The 19,621-nt window shown below is 50.5% G+C and overlaps 1 protein-coding gene across 1 annotated transcript in view; it reads right to left on the reverse strand.

The window, feature by feature from the left end:
* Nucleotides 1-19,621, reverse strand: part of LOC137455322 (alpha-2-macroglobulin-like protein 1) — a 40,960-nt gene that overhangs the window by 9,631 nt on the left and 11,708 nt on the right. Inside the window, exons 10-26 of the mRNA XM_068166035.1 lie at nt 18,936-19,103; nt 17,641-17,871; nt 16,648-16,711; nt 15,729-15,874; nt 14,847-14,996; nt 13,714-13,830; nt 11,944-12,091; nt 10,438-10,555; nt 5,650-5,875; nt 5,403-5,529; nt 5,009-5,130; nt 4,451-4,505; nt 2,826-2,909; nt 2,250-2,426; nt 2,019-2,100; nt 1,511-1,667; nt 762-836 (exon numbers count right to left, since the gene is read on the reverse strand). Coding sequence (XP_068022136.1) covers nt 762-836; nt 1,511-1,667; nt 2,019-2,100; nt 2,250-2,426; nt 2,826-2,909; nt 4,451-4,505; nt 5,009-5,130; nt 5,403-5,529; nt 5,650-5,875; nt 10,438-10,555; nt 11,944-12,091; nt 13,714-13,830; nt 14,847-14,996; nt 15,729-15,874; nt 16,648-16,711; nt 17,641-17,871; nt 18,936-19,103 — 2,247 coding nt within the window. The remainder of the gene's footprint in view (nt 1-761; nt 837-1,510; nt 1,668-2,018; nt 2,101-2,249; nt 2,427-2,825; nt 2,910-4,450; nt 4,506-5,008; nt 5,131-5,402; nt 5,530-5,649; nt 5,876-10,437; nt 10,556-11,943; nt 12,092-13,713; nt 13,831-14,846; nt 14,997-15,728; nt 15,875-16,647; nt 16,712-17,640; nt 17,872-18,935; nt 19,104-19,621) is intronic.

Below are 19,621 nucleotides of genomic sequence, written 5' to 3' on the forward strand. Positions count from 1 at the left end.
CAACACTTCATCGTCCTTATGGTGAGAAGAGGTGACCTGTAGGACATCTCTTTCTAGAAAGAAGGTTAATTTTCATCTGGCTCCCTTTTTTTTTGCTTTTAGTTGCCACAAAACCACTGCTCTTTCTCCTGCTGTTCTTATGTCCATAGAACTTTACTCCTCCAAGCACACAGCAGCTGCATTTCTCCACCAAGCTGATGGATTGTATTTTTTCCCTTGCCACTATCACAGGCTTCAGTAACGAGCTATGGTCCTCACCATTTGTAAGAGCTCCCTCTCACTGCTAGATGTGCAATTCCATCTGCCCTACAGCCCTCCTTTTGCAGGCTTCCATTTGTTTGTGAAGCTACAGCACATATAAAATGTCATTCTGTCTACTGACTTGACTGTGGGAGCAGCTACAAACTCTCCAGCTACAGCTCACCACCAGCTCCCAGCTGCAAATGGGTAGCAGGAATAAGGGAGGAGGATAGGGGTGGAGCAGGAATGGGCAGCCAAGGCTTGGTCAATGGGAATAGCATCTAGCCATGCTATCCAATGGCTTCTGGTAGTCTAACCTTACATTTTCCCCTGCTAGCTATGTCCTCCTCAAGGGATAGTTGCAGCTTTTTCCTGAGAAGTGGTTAAGTTCTTCCTCCCTCATTCTATTACTTTGTTCATGAGCCTCTCCAAGGTGCCCTGTTGCCTTCCTGAGTGACACCACTAAGTCCTTGAGATTCAGATTTTAGGGCAAGAGTAAGGCAAAGAACCTCAATATTTACCTCTGGTGTCTTTCCTGCCTCCAGGTATGCAGCGGTGATGTAGGCAGCCAAGGGGATTTCCCCATCCACACCTCCCTACAAAAAGCACAAACACCCAAAAAGCTGGGGAAGGAAATACACAAAGAGCTGAGGCTTTCCAGGAAAGGCCTCCCTGGCCCTGGCTTGCTCCCATGCAAGAAAGCAGAACAACAGTGGATGGTGAACCAAACATTTACCAGTACACTTAAAGAAGGACTGCAAGAAGGACACTGAGGGGCTGAAGCAGGTCCAGAGAAGGGCAACAAAGCTGGGGAAGGGGCTGGGGAGGAGCAGCTGAGGGAGCTGGGGGTGTTCAGTGTGGAGAAGAGCAGGCTGAAGGGAGACCTCACTGCTCTCTGCAGCTCCCTGGCAGGAGGCTGCAGTGAGGTGGGGGTTGGGCTCTGCTCCCTAGTCTCAGGTGATAGAAGGAGAGGAAGTGGCCTGAAACTGTGCCAGGGCAGGGTTAGGTTGGAGCTGAGGAAAAATTTCCTTGCTGCAAGAGTGGTCAGGGATTGGCACAGGCTGCCCAGGGAGGTGGTGGGGTCCCCACCCCTGGAGGGGTTCAAAGTGACCTGTGACCATGGCACTTGGGACCATGGTTTGATGGCCATGGTGGTGCTAGGTTGATGGTTGGGCTCAATGACCTTAGAGGTCTTTTCCAACCCAATCAGTTCCATGATTCCATGAGAAGAACTGCTTTGAGCTGTCCTTCAGCCTGCTCTGGCTCCTACCTTCATGGCTGTGTGGAAAAGCTGCCCCACATTCCTGAAGCAACCATCAGGAAACTGGTGGAACTCCAGCCAGCTGAGAGCATCCTGAACGGTCCTGTTGTCGATGAAGATGTATGGCTTGGCTTGGACAAAGCACTTCAGCACAAATGCAGTCAGCCTCGTTGGGGAGAGAAAAGTGAAAGAGGCATGAGAGAGGGAAGAGAGAAGCTGGAAGAGATGGAGTGAAAGAGGAGGAAGAATGAGTGGAAAGAGGGAATCTAAGCAGAAGCTGGGGGGAGGGAAAGTGGGATTTCAAAACTGGTGGGTCACTCCTCACCTGCTGTTGTGCTATTCCCAACTTGCTGGTCCAAAGAGAGCTCCACACCCCCGGGATGCCCTAGCCTGCAAAGCATCTGGAACATTTGGGGGCCAACAGGATGGAAAGGATTCAATGCTGGAAGCAGAAAGCTGCACACATCCAGGCTGTCAGACAGCAAGTAGATAGCAAGGACGAGAGCCCAGGGCTTACCAAGTGTTGCCATAGTCATCCTTGGCACCAAATTCGCTGTAGGAACCATCAGGGTGCTGGTACTGCAGCTGTATCTGGTATCCTGGGAAGCAGGGTAAGGCATTAGTATGCAGAATGGTATTTGCAATGACATTACTGTGAAGGGAATGGGCTGGCTGACCAAACAGCCAGGGCTGGTAGTGAGTCAGACCCAGGGGAGGCAGAGGAGCCAGGTGGGGCTGCTGTACTTGCCGTTGCGCAGGAACCCTCTGGCCCTCTCCTTGATCTCAGGGGTCAGCTGCCTCGTCTTCTCCAGGTACTGCAGCACATAGACAACAGGGGCAAACAGCACCATGTTCTGCTCCCCACAGCCATGGGGCATCTGCACCAGGTGGTCCAAGTTCTGTAGTGCTGTCCCCATGAGGTCACCTGGCACAGAGCATAGGCATCCTGACACCTCCTGGGCAGGACACTTGGGGATTCACCTCCCCCTACCTGTGACCCCTTCCCAGCAGTGCAGCAGGCAAGGCAGCCCCAGTGCAGCAGTGTGGGGTCACCTCTGTCTTGCCAGTTTATCAGTTCCACTGTGCCCTCCAAATGGACAGCAGACATCTCCATCCTGGCAGGGGTAGCCCATCAACAGAACACTCTCTCCCTTGCTTTTGCTTTATTGGGAATAGGAAACACAGCTACACACATGACAGAAACAAGGCAGTGCAACATTGGAAACCTCAGAAAAGGAGGAGGTGGTTCTAGGTTTGGGCTTTCCTAGGGCTACCCTGGGAAATATGGGGCTTGGAAAGGTACTGGGGCAGCTGAATTGCTTACCAGTGACTGAGACGGTGGCTCTGACTGAACCTTCAACTGCATTTGGAGGCAACACCAGGGACACAAACTCCTGTGCTGGATTCCCTGACACCAGTGGAGTGAGTTGTGTGTGGAGGACAAAAAGAAAGATTCTGATGAGCATAGCTTTCAAAACCCCCAGGAACTTTACAAGACTGCTGTGTGCTAACGTCCCATTTTCTTGTCACAGAGCTTGCAGCTCACCCACTCTGTCCCATTCCACCCTCAGTTATCTCCATGTACCGGATAGGATAGGATAGGATAGGATAGGATAGGATAGGATAGGATAGGATAGGATAGGATAGGATAGGATAGGATAGTCCAACCTATCACCCAACACCATCTAATCAACTCAACCATGGCACCAAGTGCCTCATTCAGTCTCCCCTTAAACACCTCCAGGGATGGGGACTCCACCACCTCCCTGGGCAGCACATTCCAATGGCCAATCTCTCTATGAAGAACTTCTTCCTAACACCCATCCTAAACCTCCCCTGGCACAGCTTGAGACTGTGTCCTCTTGTTCTGCTGCTGGGTGCCTGGGAGAAGAGACCAACCCCCACCTGGCTACAACCTCCCTTCAGGTAGTTGTAGAGAGCAATGAGGTCTCCCCTGAGCCTCCTCTGCTCCAGGCTAAGCAACCCCAGCTCCCTCAGCCTCTCCTCACAGGGCTGTGCTCAAGGCCTCTCCCCAGCCTTGTTGCCCTTCTCTGGACACCTTCAAGTCTCTCAATGTCCTTCTTGAGCTGAGGGCCCCAGAACTGGACACAGGACTCAAGGTGTGGCCTAACCAATGCACAGTACAGGGCACAATGACTTCCCTGCTCCTGCTGGCCACACTGTTCCTGATGCAGGCCAGGATGCCCTTGGCCTTCTTGGCCACCTGGGCACACTGCTGGCTCATGGTGACTGCACTATCCTAATAGCCTTCTTTCTAAAGAGCTTGAGAAGATTTGCACCTGGAAACCTTCTGTGGTCAAAGGCACATAAGTTGCTCCATCCCATTTTGGATTTTAGCTGCAGACATGTCTTCTCAACACACTTCATGCTCTCAGAACCCACCAATGGCCCTGTTGTACACCACAATATTCAAGACAGGAATACCACTCCTATGCTCTCCTGCCTTGCCATGTTCAGCAGTCTGCCTTTATTACCAGAGGTGAACAAGGCCTTATGGTATCACAGAACAAGTTGCACCAAAGGAGGTTTAGGTTGGTTATTAGAAGAAACTTCTTCACTGAAAAACTTCCCAAGCACTGAAATAGGATCTCCAGGGAGGTGGTTGAGTAATGTATCCCTGGAGGTGTTTAAAAGATGCAGAGATGTGGTGCTGAGAGCCATGGTTTAGGAGCCTTGGCAGAGTTGGATGATGGTTGGAGTCTATGACCTGAAAGGTCTTTTCCAACAAAATGATTCTATGAGTAATGTCAGGGATGTTGAGGCAAAAAGGTTGGACCCTCCCATGTACTTAGCAAGGAGTTCTAGCTGCCACTACAATTAGAGTGAGCTTCTGTAGCATGGGCATGGTGACAGAGAAAATGTTTCAGTAAGCAGCAAGCCCCAGAAGGTGGTTACCCAACGAGAGGGATGAGAAAACAATCTCTCTACCTTTTTTGGGACACAGGATGGTGCTGTGAGCCTTTTCTACCAACACACCCTCTGGCTGTTGGAGCACACAGAAGCAGCATTGTGATGAGCACACAGGAGAGAAAGAGGGTTACAAGTGCATTAGAAATAGCTATGGACAAAACCTGGGTTCAGACTGGAAAGTCAGACAGAGTAACATCATCATCATCATCACCTAAAAATGTAAATGATGGTCACTCCTTTTCCAATCCAAAGCATTCCATGATTCTCTGAGTTCCATCTCAAATAAGAAAACAGCATTTTCAGAGTATCATAACCTCTGAATGTTTGTGAAATGGATGCTGTGAGATGCAGCAGAGAGCTCAGGAGTGAGGATGTAGAAAGCTGTACATGGTTAAAGTATGGACACAGCTCTACCTTCCACAGCCATCAGCCCTTTCAGTTGGGTCAGACTCAGGCCCTGGCTTCTCATTACACAGCTTGAATTGCAAAGGGTAACCCCCAAAATTAACCTCCCCAAAACCAGTGGATTGCACAAAGGCCACTTCCAGGGGTAGGTAACACAACAGCTTGTCTGACCCGGACTAGGAGGAGCTTGACCACTGTGTCTTTCTGCCCTTGCTGTAGGACGACTGGTCTCTCTTCACCACAGAGCTCCTCAGTGGCCACAGCCTCTGCACTGAGGGTAATATTTGTGAGCCCTGAAAACAACACACATTTGGGTACATAAAGCATCTTTCCAGGAAGCACTTCCCATTAAGACAACAAAAGTCAGGTAATGACAACCAGCAGCTAGATCAGAGCCCTTTATGGCTTACTTGCTGATGATCGTGAGCGTAGGAGGCATGCAAACAAGCCCTCTCTTGTTAACTGGGCCAATGACTGCTCACTCCACATCAGCTCTCAGAAAACACCCCCACCTTGGTCCCATCCCTTCCCCAATGCCACCCCGCTGACTCCCTGTTCTTCTCACCCAGTTGCTCAGCTGTGACGCTCCACTGAAAGGTCTTAGCTTCACCGGCGCATAAGCAGCTGCTATAGACACAGCCTTTGCAGGGCTTCAGCTGCAGGTGTGCAGACTCCTCCAGGGTTACCTTGATCTGAAGGGGCAGGAGGGATGGCAGGTGGTAACAAGATAAACATCACAGGCCATAGATTTCATCCATCTCCTACCTACCCAACCCCTGGCTTTCTTTCAGAACCTCTAAGGGCTTGCCTACCTTCAAGCATCGCTGCAGGTAGCTGACGACTGTGGCCTTCAACGTGAAGGTCTCTCCCTGGATCACAGAAGATGGTAGTGGCAGGTCCACAACAAAGGGCTTGAAAACACGCAGGCTGGAAGCTGGTGCAAGTCCAAAGCCATTACTTCCTGTGCAGAACATCCCTGCTCTCCATTCTGTGATGGTGCCAGGCACAGTGACAGTGACATTCTTCTTCCCACTGGGACTGAGGAGAAGTAAACAGCAGCAGAAGCATTTGACTGAATCTTGCTGTTCACACCACCAGGTGACCTGGACTGTGCTCCTCTCCCCATTGCACCCCATTCCCTGTCCTCTTCCTAACCCCTAACCTCTGGAAACTCCAGGCCTGGCAGCCTGACCTCAGTGCCAGGGAAAGTGATGGAGCAGATTATCCTGGGGGCAATAACTGCACACCTGAAGGATGGCCAAGGGCTCAGGTCCAGCCAGCATGGATTTAGGAAGGGCAGGTCCTGCCTCTCCAACCTGATCTCCTTCTATGATCAGGTGACTGCCTGGTGGATGTGGGGCAGGCTGTGGATGTGGTCTGCCTGGATTTCAGCAAGGCCTTTGACACCATCCCCCACAGCAAACTGCTGTCTAAGCTGTCAGCTCATGGCTTGGACCACTACATTCTGTGCTGGGTTAGGAACTGGCTGGAGGCTGAGCCCACAGAGTGGTGGTGAATGGTGCCACAGCCAGCTGGCAGCCAGGCACCAGTGGTGTGCCCCAGGGATCAGTGCTGGGCCCCATCCTCTTCAACATCTTCATTGATGATCTGGATGAGGGCATTGAGTCAGTCATCAGCAAGTTTGCAGATGACACCAAGCTGGGAGCAGATGCTGGTCAGTTAGAGGACAGAAGGGCTCTGCAGAGGGACCTCGACCGACTGGACAGATGGGCAGAGTCCAACAGGATGGCATTCAACAAGTCCAAGTGCCAGGGGCTGCACTTTGGCCACAACAACCCCATGCAGAGCTACAGGCTGGGGTCAGAGTGGCTGAGAGCTGCCAAACAGAGAGGGACCTGGGGGTGCTGATTGACAGCTGCCTGAACATGAGCCAGCAGTGTGCCCAGGTGGCCAAGAAGGCCAATGGCATCCTGGCCTGCATCAGGAACAGTGTGGCCAGCAGGAGCAGGGAAGTCATTGTGCCCTGTACTCTGCATTGGTTAGGCCACACCTTGAGTCCTGTGTCCAGTTCTGGGCCCCTCAGTTTAAGAAGGACACTGAGAGACTTGAAGGTGTCCAGAGAAGGGCAACAAGGCTGGGGAGAGGCCTTGAGCACAGCCCTGTGAGGAGAGGCTGAGGGAGCTGGGGTTGCTTAGCCTGGAGAAGAGGAGGCTCAGGGGAGACCTCATTGCTCTCTGCAACTACCTGAGGGGTGGTTGTGGCCAGGAGGGGGTTGGTCTCTTCTCCCAGGCACCCAGCACCAGAACAAGAGGACACAGTCTCAAGCTGTGCCAGGGGAGGTTTAGACTCGAGGTGAGGAGGAAGCTCTTCACCGAGCGAGTCATTTGTCATTGGGATGTGCTGCCCATGGAGGTGGTGGAGTCATCGTCCCTGGAGGTGTTCAAGAGGGGATTGGATGTGGCACTTGGTGCCATGGTCTAGTCATGAGGTCTGTGTTAATAGGTTGGACTCAATGATCCTCGAGGTCCTTTCCAACCTAAGTTATACTGTGAGACTGTGATGAACTTGTAGCCCTTCCAGGGTTACCAGTAGGCCCTTGTAGAAGTAGGGAGCCCTACCTCAGGACATTTTTGACAATACATGACATGACTGCAAGATGCCATCAATCCCATTCAGTGCTTTTCTCAGGCAGTTGTTGGCCCTTTGCACATCTAAAAATGCTTTACACATATCAGCAGTTTTATCCTTCTTGGCCCAGGCATGGAAAACCACACAGCAGAAGAGCAATAGGACTGACTCAGCATCAGTAGAACTCAGCAAGAGAGGCAGAGGCAGTGCCATGGATTGAGTTGGCCCTGCTGCTGTTGTTCATGCCATGGAGCAGTCATGCCAGCTTCACAAATCAAAGTGCTAACTGGAGCTTTTATTGTGGGGCTTGAAGCTCAGATTGCAACATGAGAGGCTTCCTGTTCTGGTTGCTGCTTCTGGGTTCTGGCTTCTTGGGTGCTGGCTTTTTCTGCAGGCATGGTGGCAGGAGGAGTGGGAGTTGGGTGGCAGCTGCCCTTGGTTTTCTGTTTTATGCTGGGGTTTTTCCCTGGTGTATTTCACCGTGCTGCTTCTGTAAATAGGCTAAGCTGAGGTGGCCATGCATTGTGTTATTAGATTAATTAGATTATTAGCTAAAGTAATGACACCCTGTGCTTATGATAGCTTGTGTTACATTAAACTCTTCTCTCCTTGTCTCAGCCCTGAGTTTTGTGTTTCACTCTTCATCTCAATTCTGTGTTGCGGGAGCAGGGTTTAACCCTTGTGCTAAACCATTACATGTGGGCATTCACCTTCCTGTGAGACACTGGCAGCTTGTAGCCCAGCATGAAGGCAGGGCAAAGATTTGCATTGTGGCTGCATCACAATATCAGAGAGCAGCAGACTGTTCTGTGGCTACTTCCACAGAAGGCATGAAGACAGCTCTGGCTACAGCTAGTTACACTGCTGGACTCCAGTAATGAGACATTCACTTCTGCCAGGCACATGCAGGATGGCAAACACACACAACACAAGATCTAGAAAGGCTGGAGAGCCGGGCAAAGGCAAACCTCATGAAGTTCAATGAGGACAAGTGCAGGGTCCTGCAGCTAAGGAGGAATAACAGCAGGCACCAGTACAGGTTAGGGGTTGTCCTGCTGGAGAGCGGCTCCATGGAGAAAGACCTTGGACATGGACATGGACACGGACATGGACATGGAGAAAGACCTAGTGGACAGCAAGTTCTGCATGGGACAGCAATGTGCCCTTGTGGCCAAGAGAGCCAATGGGATCCTGGGGTGCAGCAAGACAAGTGTGTCCAGCAGGCCTAGGGAGGTTCTTCTCCCCCTCTGCCCAGCACTGTTGAGACTGCACCTGGAGTATTGTGTCCAGTTTTGGGCTCCCCAGTTCAAGAGAGACAGAGAGCTGCTGGAGAGAGTCCAACAGAGAGCCACAAGGATGATTAGGGGACTTGAGCATCACCCCTATGAAGACAGACTGAGTGACCTGGGGCTGTTTAGTCTTGAGAAGACTGAGAGGGGATCTGATCAGTGTCTATGAATACCTGAGGGGTGGGTGTCAAGTGGAGGGGGCCAAGCTCTTTTGGGTGGTGCACAGGAATAAGACAAGAAACAATGGATACAAACTTGAGCACAGAAGGTTTCACCTCAACATGAGGAGAAACTTCTTTACAGTGAGGGTGGCAGAGCCCTGGAACAGGCTGCCCATGGGGGTTGTGGAGTCTCCTCTGGAGACTTTCCAAACCCACCTGGATGCATTCCTGTGTGGACTACCCTAGGTGATACTGCTTTGGCAGGGGGGGTGGACTTGATGAACTCTGGGGGACCTTTAGAGATCATCTAGTGCAATACCCCTGCTGGAGCTGGATCACCTCTAGTGAATCACACAGGAACATATCCAGATGGCTTTGGAATGCCTCTGGAGATGGAGACTCCACAACCTCTCTGGGCAGCCTGTTGCAGTGCACCCAGGTAAAGAAGCTGTTTCTTAAGTTCAGGTGAAAGCTCCTGTGTTCTGAGACCTTTGGTTGCTCACAACAGGCTCATGGACAGATGACACAGGAAATATCTGCTGCTAGAGGCTGAGGAGATGGAATTGCCTGGAAGGAGAGGGCAGAAGTGGTAGCATCTGGCCTGAGCAGACTCCAGTTTCCAGACAAAAAAATCTTCACTTCAGAGATTAAAACCTCCTAAAGCTCCCTCAGCATACCCTGTGCTCTCACTGAGCTGTTCTCACAGGGCACAACAGTCCTGTGGAGATCAGCTTCCCTGCCTCCCAGGATACATCCTGTGAGCACAGTTGGAGCAATGCAGTCCCACTTGGCTATCACAAGCAGTGTGGCAGTAAACCAAACTGGTTTACTGCACTGCACCTGCTTTCCTATAGCCCCATGCCAGTCACCTGCCATGGAGAGACACTATTTCTACATCATCATCTAGCAGGGGGAAATGCATTTGGAATGGAATGGAATGGAATGGAATGGAATGGAATGGAATGGAATGGAATGGAATGGAATGGAATGAGATGGAATTAACCAGGTTGGAAAAGAACTTTGAGATCATCAAGTCCAACCTCTTGCCCAACACCATCTGATCAACTAAACCATGGCACCAAGTGCCTCATCCAGTCTCCTCTTAAACACCTCCAGAGATGGTGACTCCACCACCTCCCTGGGCAGCACATTCCAGTGGGCAATCTCTTTTTCTGGGAAGAATTTCTTCCTAACCTCCAGCCTAAACCTCCCCTGGCACAGCTTGAGACTGTGTCCTCTTGTTCTGGTGCTGGGTGCATGGGAGAAGAGACCAACCCCCACCTGGCTACAACCTCCCTTCAGGTAGTTGTAGAGAGCAATGAGGTCACCCCTGAGTCTCCTCTTCTCCAGGCTAAGCAACCCCAGCTCCCTCAGCCTCTCCTCACAGGGCTTTAATGGAGACCTCAGCTCCAATGCGCAATGACAGGACAGTTTGAGTGAGCCCCATGACGTGTCCCTAGGTGTCTTCCTCAGCAGCTTATGGTCTTAATTGTATCTGCTGCCACTCCAGGTCACACTGAGTTGCTCAGACTAGAGCCCCCCAACTGTTCACTTTACTCACCCCACAGAAAACAAATCCCATATCCAGGTTCTGGGAAAATACTTGTGTTCTCTCTCTTCATCAGAAGAAGCAGGCGAAAAGAGAGTGGGATGAGAAGTAGATGTTGCCAGATGCTCTCCTGGAAACAACAAAGACCCAGTCACCACAGGACCCTCAGTGCAGAGGAGCTCCAGCCCAGCTCAGGTCATCCAGCCAGCTCCTGGCACTGGAACCTGAAGTGCTATCCCAGTGGTACAATGTCTTGCCTCAGTTCAAATGCCAAGAGGTGCTTTGGACCTTACTTGCATTTGTGGGCACCATGGGAAGGGTGACAATTCCCTCACCTCACAGATAAAACCTGGAATCCAGATAGCTTTCTAACATTTCAGGGCTAGAAGTCATGAACCCCAGGGATCAGTGCTGGGCCCCAGCCTGTTCAATATCTTTATTGATAATCTGGAGGAGGGCATTGAGTCCATCATCAGTAAATTTGCAGCTGACACCAAGCTGGGGGCAGGAGTTGATCTGCTGGAGAGCAGAGAGGCTTTGCAGAGGGACCTGGACAGGCTGGACAGATGGGCAGAGTCCAAGGGCAGGAGATTGAACACATCCAAGTGTCAGGTGCTGCACATTGGCCACAACAACCCCAGGTAGTGCTACAGGCTGGGGTCAGAGTGGCTGAGAGCAGCCAGGCAGAGAGGGACCTGAGGGTGCTGATTGACAGCAGTTGAACATGAGCCAGCAGTGTGCCCAGGTGGCCAAGAGGGCCAATGGCATCCTGGCCTGCATCAGGAACAGTGTGGCCAGCAGGAGCAGGGAGGTCATTCTGCCCCTGTACACTGCACTGGTTAGGCCACACCTTGAGTCCTGTGTCCAGTTCTGGGCCACTCAGTTTAGGAAGGAGGTTGAGTTGCTGGAAGGTGTCCAGAGAAGGGCAACAAAATTGGTGAGAGGTTTGGAACACAGCCCTGTGAGGAGAGGCTGAGGGAGTTGGGGTTGCTTAGCCTGCAGAAGAGGAGGCTCAGAGGTGACCTTCTTGCTCTCTACAACTACCTGAAGGGAGGTTGTAGCCAGGTGGGGGTTGGTCTCTTCTCCCAGGCAAGCAGCACCAGAACAAGAGGACACAGTCTCAAACTGTGCCAGGGGAGGTTTAGGCTGGATGTTAGGAAGAAATTCTTCCCAGCAAGAGAGATTGGCCATTGGAATGTGCTGCCCAGGGAGGTGGTGGAGTCACCATCCCTGGAGGTGTTTAACAGGACACTGGATGAGGCACTTGGTGCCATGGTTTAGTTGATCAGATGGTGCTGGGTGATAGGTTGGACTTGATGATCTTGAAGGTCTTTTCCAGCCTGGTTAATTTTATTCTACCCCCAGGCAGACTGAGAGTAACACAAGAGGTTTAGGGCCCTGGAATGCTCCTTCTGTTCTCTTTGCAGTTACAGCCATGACTGCCCCTTAGGTCACACCAGGACTTCATTTACTTGACCAAGCATGGCATATAAGAATAAACAGCTGGCAAATGCTTACTGCTGCGTGCTCTGTGGGACTTGGTATATGTCAACATGGGCCTGTAATTCAAAATTCTTCTTTCCTGCACCTTAGTGGTGGATGACGTGGTTTGACACACTCTGGGTTTCTTGATATTGGTGTTGGACATAACTTTCAGCCCCATATCCTGTAGAATAAAGAACAAACTGATCAACCCAAAGCTTGTCCTCTCCTATCTACCCTCTGCCCTATGCCTTCTTGTTTCTTTATGCAGTGGACACTTGGCTGTCCTCTGGCATGGCAAAGTACTCTCTTGCTTCATATTCCAAGAGAATTACTCAGACCCTCATCAGTGGGCTGAGCTAACCCATCTGGCCTAAATCAGCCAGATTTTTTGGGGTGGACATAGCCATTTATGTACTGCTCCTTCCCAGCCTGCAGAGTGCAACTGCTCATGCTATGAAGATTAAACAAACAGTGGGAAATCCAACTAAAGTAACCAATAATCCCTGACATGCTGCATCACATAGCCACAGCACATTGACCATACAACAAGTTCTTCTTGGTCAACATGTTCAAGTCTTTTAGTCAAGTAACACATGAGTTACAAGGTCCTAAAGTTGATGTGTTCCCTGGTTTAGTTGGTCAGATGGTGTTGGGTGATAGGTTGGGCTTGATGATCTCAAAGGTCTTTTCCAACCTGGTCTATTCTATTCTATTCTATTCTATTCTATTCTATTCTATTCTATTCTATTCTATTCTATTCTATTCTATTCTACTCTACTCTATTCTATTCTATTCTACTTCTCTCCCTCTCCTCTCCTCTCCTCTCCTCTCCTCTCCTCTCCTCTCCCTCTCCTCTCCTCTCCTCTCCTCTCCTCTCCTCTCTCCTCTCCTCTCCTCTCCTCTCCTCTCCTCTCCTCTCCTCCTCCTCTCCTCTCCTCTCCTCTCCTCTCCTCTCCTCTCCTCTCCTCTCCTCTCTCTCTCCTCTCCTCTCTCTCTCCTTCTCCTCTTCTTCTCTTCTCTTCTCTTCTCTTCTCTTCTCTTCTCTTCTCTTCTCTTCTCTTCTCTTCTCTTCTCTTCTCGTCTCGTCTCGTCTCGTCTCGTCTCGTCTCGTCTCGTCTCGTCTCGTCTCGTCTCGTCTCTTTTTGTTCTAATTCTATTCTATTCTATTCTATTCTATTCTATTCTTCTATTCCACTCTACTCTACTCTATTCTACTTCTATTCTTATTCTATTCTATTCTATTCTATTCTATTCTATTCTATTCTATTCTATTCTATTCTATTCTATTCTATTCTTCTATTCCACTCTACTCTATTCTACTTCTATTCTTATTCTATTCTATTCTATTCTATTCTATTCTATTCTATTCTATTCTATTCTATTCTATTCCATTCCATTCCATTCCATTCCATTCCATTCCATTCCATTCCATTCATTCATTTCATTCTATTCTACTGTCTGGAACTGCATCCCTAAGATACTGGTGAAGTCAGGGGTCCACACATCTCCCAGTCCATGAATTGTCCTAACCCACAGAACCACAGAATGTCAGGGGCTGGAAGGGACCTCGAGAGCCCATCCAGTCCAACCCCCCTTCCAGAGCAGGATCACCTATACCAGGTCAGACTGGACTCCATCCAGGCAGGTCTTGAATAGTTCCAGAGAGGGAGACTCCACAACCCCCCCTGGGCAGCCTGTTCCATCACCCTCACAGTGTAATAATTCCTCCTCTTGTTTCCATGGAACTTCCTCTGCCTCAACTCCCACCCCTTGGATCAGATCACAAACCCCAACCCTTCTTACCCTGAATGCTGTAAATATGTCAGCCTCATCAACATTTGGGTAGCCACATGAATTATCAACTTCAGTAACTTGGGGAGGATACCTGGAGCTAAAAACAGATGGGAACAGCCCATAGATCTGAGAAAGCAAGGGGAAAAAAAATCAGCACAAATAAAACCTGGCATTCCCTTCCTGTCAGACATCCAAGGCCTGTTTGGATTGCTTTGGGTTACTGTGCATCAACATAGGCCATGAAGCACAGGCTCACCAGCACTCTGCCCTGGCTCTCTTCTGGTAGAGCCAGAACAACCCACTGAGCTGAACAGAGAGTTACAGCACCACAGATTCTTTTTGGTTGGAAACAACCTTTCAGGTCACAGAGTCTAACTGCTATCTAACTCTCTCAAGGCTGGTGATAAACCATGTCCCTTGATGCCACATCTCTGCCCCTTTTAAACACCTCCAGGGATGGGAATTCAGCCTCCTCCCTGGGGAGCCTGTTTCAATGTTTTTAGAACCCTTTCAGGGAAGAAGTTTCTTCTAATACCCAACCTGAACCTCCCTTGGTGCAACTGGAGGCCATTCCCTCTCATCCTATCACTTGTTACTGGGGAGAAGAGACCAACTCCCACCTTGTTACAACCTCCTTTCAGGGAGTTGTAGAGAGCAAGGTCTGTCCTCAGCTTCACTTCTCCATGCTAAACAACCCCAGTTCCCTCAGACACTCCTCACAAGGCCTGTTCTCCAGACCCTCCACCAGCTTCATTTCCCCTCTCCGCACCCATTCCAGCACCTCAATGTCTTTCTTGCAGGGAGGGCCCCAAAACTGAACCCAGTACTCAACATGCAGCCCCACCAATGCTGAGTCCAGGGGGTGCAATCACTTCCCTGCTCCTATTGGCCACACTGCTCCTGTAGATAGTGCAGAGATCCCTTACCATGAGACCTCAACATGAGACAGAACAACAGAAGCTAATCTACCAGTGGGGCACTGTGTGATGTTCAACCTCTTTCTTAATGCATGCCCCCAAGGCCTTCCCCATGCCACACCGAGAGCACTGCTGATCCCTCTGGGCAGTGCAATGGCCAGTGGCTCTCCCTCCCTCGTCATGAAAGTACAAAGGAAGGGAAACAGTCAGAGAATGCTCACTCACCGAAGAGCTGCTGAGCTCTTTCCCTGGGTTACCCAAGAAGACACTCTGATCCACGGCCCAGACTGCACAGGTGGAGCCAGGAGCTGCCCGGAGATGGAGACCAATCTCTGAATCAGGAAGGGTCTCTGGCACTGAGAAGCCCAACTCTACCTGGATAGGAAGAACACAGGCAATGCCAGAGCAACGTTTCAGTCCCTTCCTGAGCAGGAAAGGAATCTTCAGGATACACAGGACTCAAGGTGTGGCCTAACCAATGCAGAGTACAGGGCACAATGACTTCCCTGCTCCTGCTGGCCACACTATTCCTAATGCAGGCCAGGATGCCATTGGCCTTCTTGGCCACCTGGGCACACTGCTGGCTCATGTTCCGCTGCTGTCAACCAATACCCCCAGGTCCCTTTCTGCCTGGCTGCTCTCAGCCACTCTGACCCCAGCCTGTAGCTCTGCATGGGGTTGTTGTGGCCAATGTGCAGCACCCAGCACTTGGACTTGTTGAATGCCATCCTGTTGGACTCTGCCCATCTGTCCAGTCGGTCGAGGTCCCTCTGCAGAGATCTCCTACCCTCTAACAGATCAACTCCTGCCCCCCAGCTTGGCGTCATCTGCACATTTACTGATGATGGACTCAATGCTCTCATCCAGATCATCAATGAAGATGTTAAAGAGAATGGGGCCCAGCATTGATCCCTGGGGCACACCACTGGTACCTGGCTGCCAGCAGGCTGTGCCACCATTCACCACCACTCTGGGCTCAGCCTCCAGCCAGTTCCTAACCCAGCTCAGAGTGCTGCTGTCCAAGCCACACCTGCATGCTTCAGTCTCTTCTCTCACTGCAGCAGACACATACAGCCTCTCCCACACAGCCTCAGACACAGCTCCTACCTTATTCCTGAAACACAGGGAGACGCTGAAGAAGGTAGAATCGGCGATGATTTTTCCATTGGGGAAGATGACATAAACAAGAAGCCTTGGAAAGGTGCCATAGATGGAGGTGAAAGTCAGAGGAATGGAGAAGAAGCCTTTCAGCACTAGAGGAGAGAGGGAAGAAGAGAAAGTCCATTTGGTAGTGAGCATGGACTGATCAGCTTTTGCCATTTCGTGTGAGTCTGTTTAATTCTTTTCCTCAAGTCTTGCCCAGCCAAGGAGATTTCTGGAGACCACTGAAACAATCAGCACATCTCTGGGTCTGGTGCTCAAGATCACCAAAAGATTCTCCCTGGTTCTGTTTACTGTCTCAGGGAGATGAAACCTCTCTTTGGACTTCAATTGCAAATGAAAGCAGGAGAGTTTTGGTAGAGGGTAAGGCTAAAGTTTCCTGCTGCTGTGCAGGAGCAGCAAAAGGCTTTGAAAAGGAAGGCAACAAGGGAAGGTTAGATTAAATATCAGGAAAAAATATCTTTACTGAATGAGTGGTCAAGCATTAGAACAGGTTGCCCAGGGAGGTGGTGCAGCCACCATCATTAAAGGAGTTCAAGAAACTTGTACACATGGCATTTTGGGACATGATTTAGTGGGCATGGTGGTGTTGGGTTGATGATTGGACTTGAGGACCTTGGAGATCTTTTCCAGCTGAAACAGTTCAGTGGTTCTAGGAGCCTATGACTTGGGGAATGCTGAGTATTGCTCTCTCAGTACCAAGCAAGAAGGTAAAGAAAACTGGAAAGGCACGCTGCTCTGAAGCAACAGCAGAGGGGGGAGCCAGCTCTGAACTGCAAAGAAGCTCATGCCACACATCCAAGTAAAATGGGATGCCACTGGGCAGTGAGTGCTTGATAAACATGAAACAGGGGAGTGCACTTACTCCTTGGCAGCCCAACCCATATAGTCTTCTGACCTGCATGGACTATCCCTCTTTTCCCTGTGACCTAGGGAAGAAAGGGAAAGGAATGTCAGTCACAGCCTTTGAGGTGACTATGCAGACCAAAATAAACCTGAAACTGAGTGTTAAATGGGGGAAGAGGGAGGGATATGAGCTTTAGTGGAGAAGAGGAGGCTCAGAGGAGACCCTATTGCTCTCTCCAACTACCTGAGGGGAGGTTGTAGCCAGGTGGGGGTTGGTCTATTCTCCAAGGCAACCAGCACCAGAACAAGAGGACAGTCTCAAGCTGCACCAGGGGAGGTTTAAGCTGGATGTTAGGAAGAAGTTCTTCACAGAGAGACTGGCTTTTGGAATGTGCTGCCCAGGGAGGTGGTGGAGTCACCATCACTGGAAGTGTTTAAGAAGAGCCTGGATGAGGCACTTGGTGCCATGGTTGCCCTGATTATATGGTGTTGCATGTTAGGTTGGGCTTAGATGATCTCAAAGGTCTCTTCCAACCTGGTTAATTCTATTCTATTCTAGTCTAGTCCAATCTATTCCATTCCATTCCATGCCATTCCATTCCATTCCATTCCACTCTACTCTACTCTACTCTACGCTACTCTACTCTACTCTACTCTACTCTACTCTACTCTACTCTACTCTACTCCACTCCACTCCACTCCACTCCACTCCACTCTACTCTACTCTACTCCATTCTATTCTCTTCTATTCTAGTTGCTTTCAGGTAGCAGGGAGAACTCAAGGGATCAAGAGGCTTAGGGGAGGAGAGGTAAGGACAGTACCTGCCCTGCACCTGTACAGAGCCCAAAAGAAAGGTGCTGCCTTTCCTGCTATGATTGCAGCCCCAGGATCCAGCCCAGTGCTGGCTAGGTGAGCCACTCCCCCCAGGGCTGGGTCAAATCTATCAGGCTTGAATCTGGAGGAGCTTCTGGTCTTGTGCCATCACTCCCTAGTAGATGCCCAGAAACTCACAAAGTAGGAGAAGATGACACGCTTGGGGCCATGCTCCAGGTCCTCCTGGTGAATGCTGAAGTCCACCTGCAGAGCCTGCTTCCTGTCACAGGGCAGCGTCTGGGGCACGCGCGCGATGGAGAGGAAGCTGCGGCTGCTGCTGTAGAACGGCCGCACGAAGTAGGTACTGCTCTGGAAGTTGAAATCAACTGTCCCAGCCTCTCTGCCTGAATCCTGATGCAGGACACTTGCCTGGTGAGAAAAAACAAAAAACCCCATGGTTAATTTTTCGAGTTAAGCAAGGCCCTTGGGAGCCATCCTGGCTGTGGCTTGGTAAGAAGCTCAGGGTGGGTCTGAGTAGCAGCACAGCACAGCACAGGCGTGCACAGACAGCAAGGAAAGCTACTGGGATTCAGAGAATAATCTCTCACTGGGATTCAGAGAATAATCTCTCACAGTGAGGTGACACCCAGAACATCCTGAGAGCAGCCAGGTTCAGAGGGACCTGGGGGGTACTGGTTGATGGTACGCTGAACATGAGCCTGCAGTGTGCCCAGGCAGCCAAGAGGGCCAATGGCATCCTGGCCTGCATCAGGAACAGTGTGGCCAGCAGGAGCAGGGAGGTCATTGTGCCCTGTACTCAGCACTGGTTAGGCCACACCTCGAGCACTGTGTCCAGTTCTGGGCCCCTCAGTTTAGGAAGGAGGTTGACTTGCTGGAGCGTGTCCAGAGAAGGGCAACAAAGTTGGTGAGGGGTTTGGAACACAGCCCTGTGAGGAGAGGCTGAGGGAGCTGGGGTTGCTTAGCCTGGAGAGGAGGAGACTCAGAGGTGACCTTATTGCTCTCTACAACTACCTGAAGGGAGGTTGTAGACAGGCAGAGGTTGGTCTCCCAGGCAACCAGTACCAGAACAAGAGGACACAGTCTCAGGCTGCACCAGGGGAGGTTTAGGCTGGATGTTAGGAAGAAGTTCTACACAGAGAGAGTGATTGCCCGTTGGAATGTGCTGCCCAGGGAGGTGGTGGAGTCACCATCAGTGGAGGTGTTCAGGAGGAGACTTGATGGGGTGCTTGGTGCCATGGTTTAGTTGTTTAGGTGGTGTTGGATTGATTGATAGGTTGGACATGATGATCTTGAAGGTCTCTTCCAACCTGGTCTGGTCTATTCTATTCTATTCTATTCTATTCTATTCTATTCTGAGATGTTTCAGGTTTGAATCACTGGCTGTCAAGAATAAGGGAGTTGCCTGTGGGGCAGTGAATAGCTCTGAGATGCGTGCATACCTCTGCCAACAAGGCAGGCCTTTCCTCACTTACCTCCAGGGTGACTGAGGTGCTGTTCCAAGAAGTTGTGTTCAGGCTAAATGAAATTGTCCCAGAGTCCCCAGTGATGTACTTCTGCTTATACTGATGCTCACCACAGCTTAGTGTGAAAAGGACTGTTTTGTCCTTCAGGGCCTGGCCATGGTAGTTGATGACTTTAATCTGAGAACATCATGGTAAGCAAGAGAAATGCAGAAGAGCCAAATGAGTGGACAGAATGCTCTGCTTCTCCAGTCAGGAGCAGCATTTCCAAAGATGATAAGGTCACCCTTTCAGTCACTCACATTATTATCAACACTGCTACTGGTCACCTCCTATTATCACTTGCACTACTGTGTTCACTCATGCCCATGCTCTCAGCCCCTTCAGAGCAGAAGGCCTCCCAGCTGCTGAAATTCCACCCCAATATGGACCACCAGAGGTGTTGCTACTCAAGGCTTATCTGGCAAACTCTTGTGCCAGGGGAGGCTGAATATTGGGGAAATTTTCTTTACTGAAAGAGTGATCAAGGACTGGAAGAGGTTACCCAGAGAGTGGGGGAGTCACCATGCCTGGAGGTGTTTACAAAACCCACATCAACATGGCCCTTTGGGTCATGGTTTAGTGAGCATGGTGGTGTTGGGTTGGTGGTTAGACTTGATGGTCTTGGAGGTCTTCTCCAACCTTAATGATTCTACGAC

The sequence above is a fragment of the Melanerpes formicivorus genome, unplaced genomic scaffold (assembly GCF_026170545.1).
Source record: "Melanerpes formicivorus ecotype bairdi unplaced genomic scaffold, bMelFor1.0.p_v2 SCAF_96, whole genome shotgun sequence".
NCBI classification, from domain to species: Eukaryota; Metazoa; Chordata; class Aves; order Piciformes; family Picidae; genus Melanerpes; species Melanerpes formicivorus.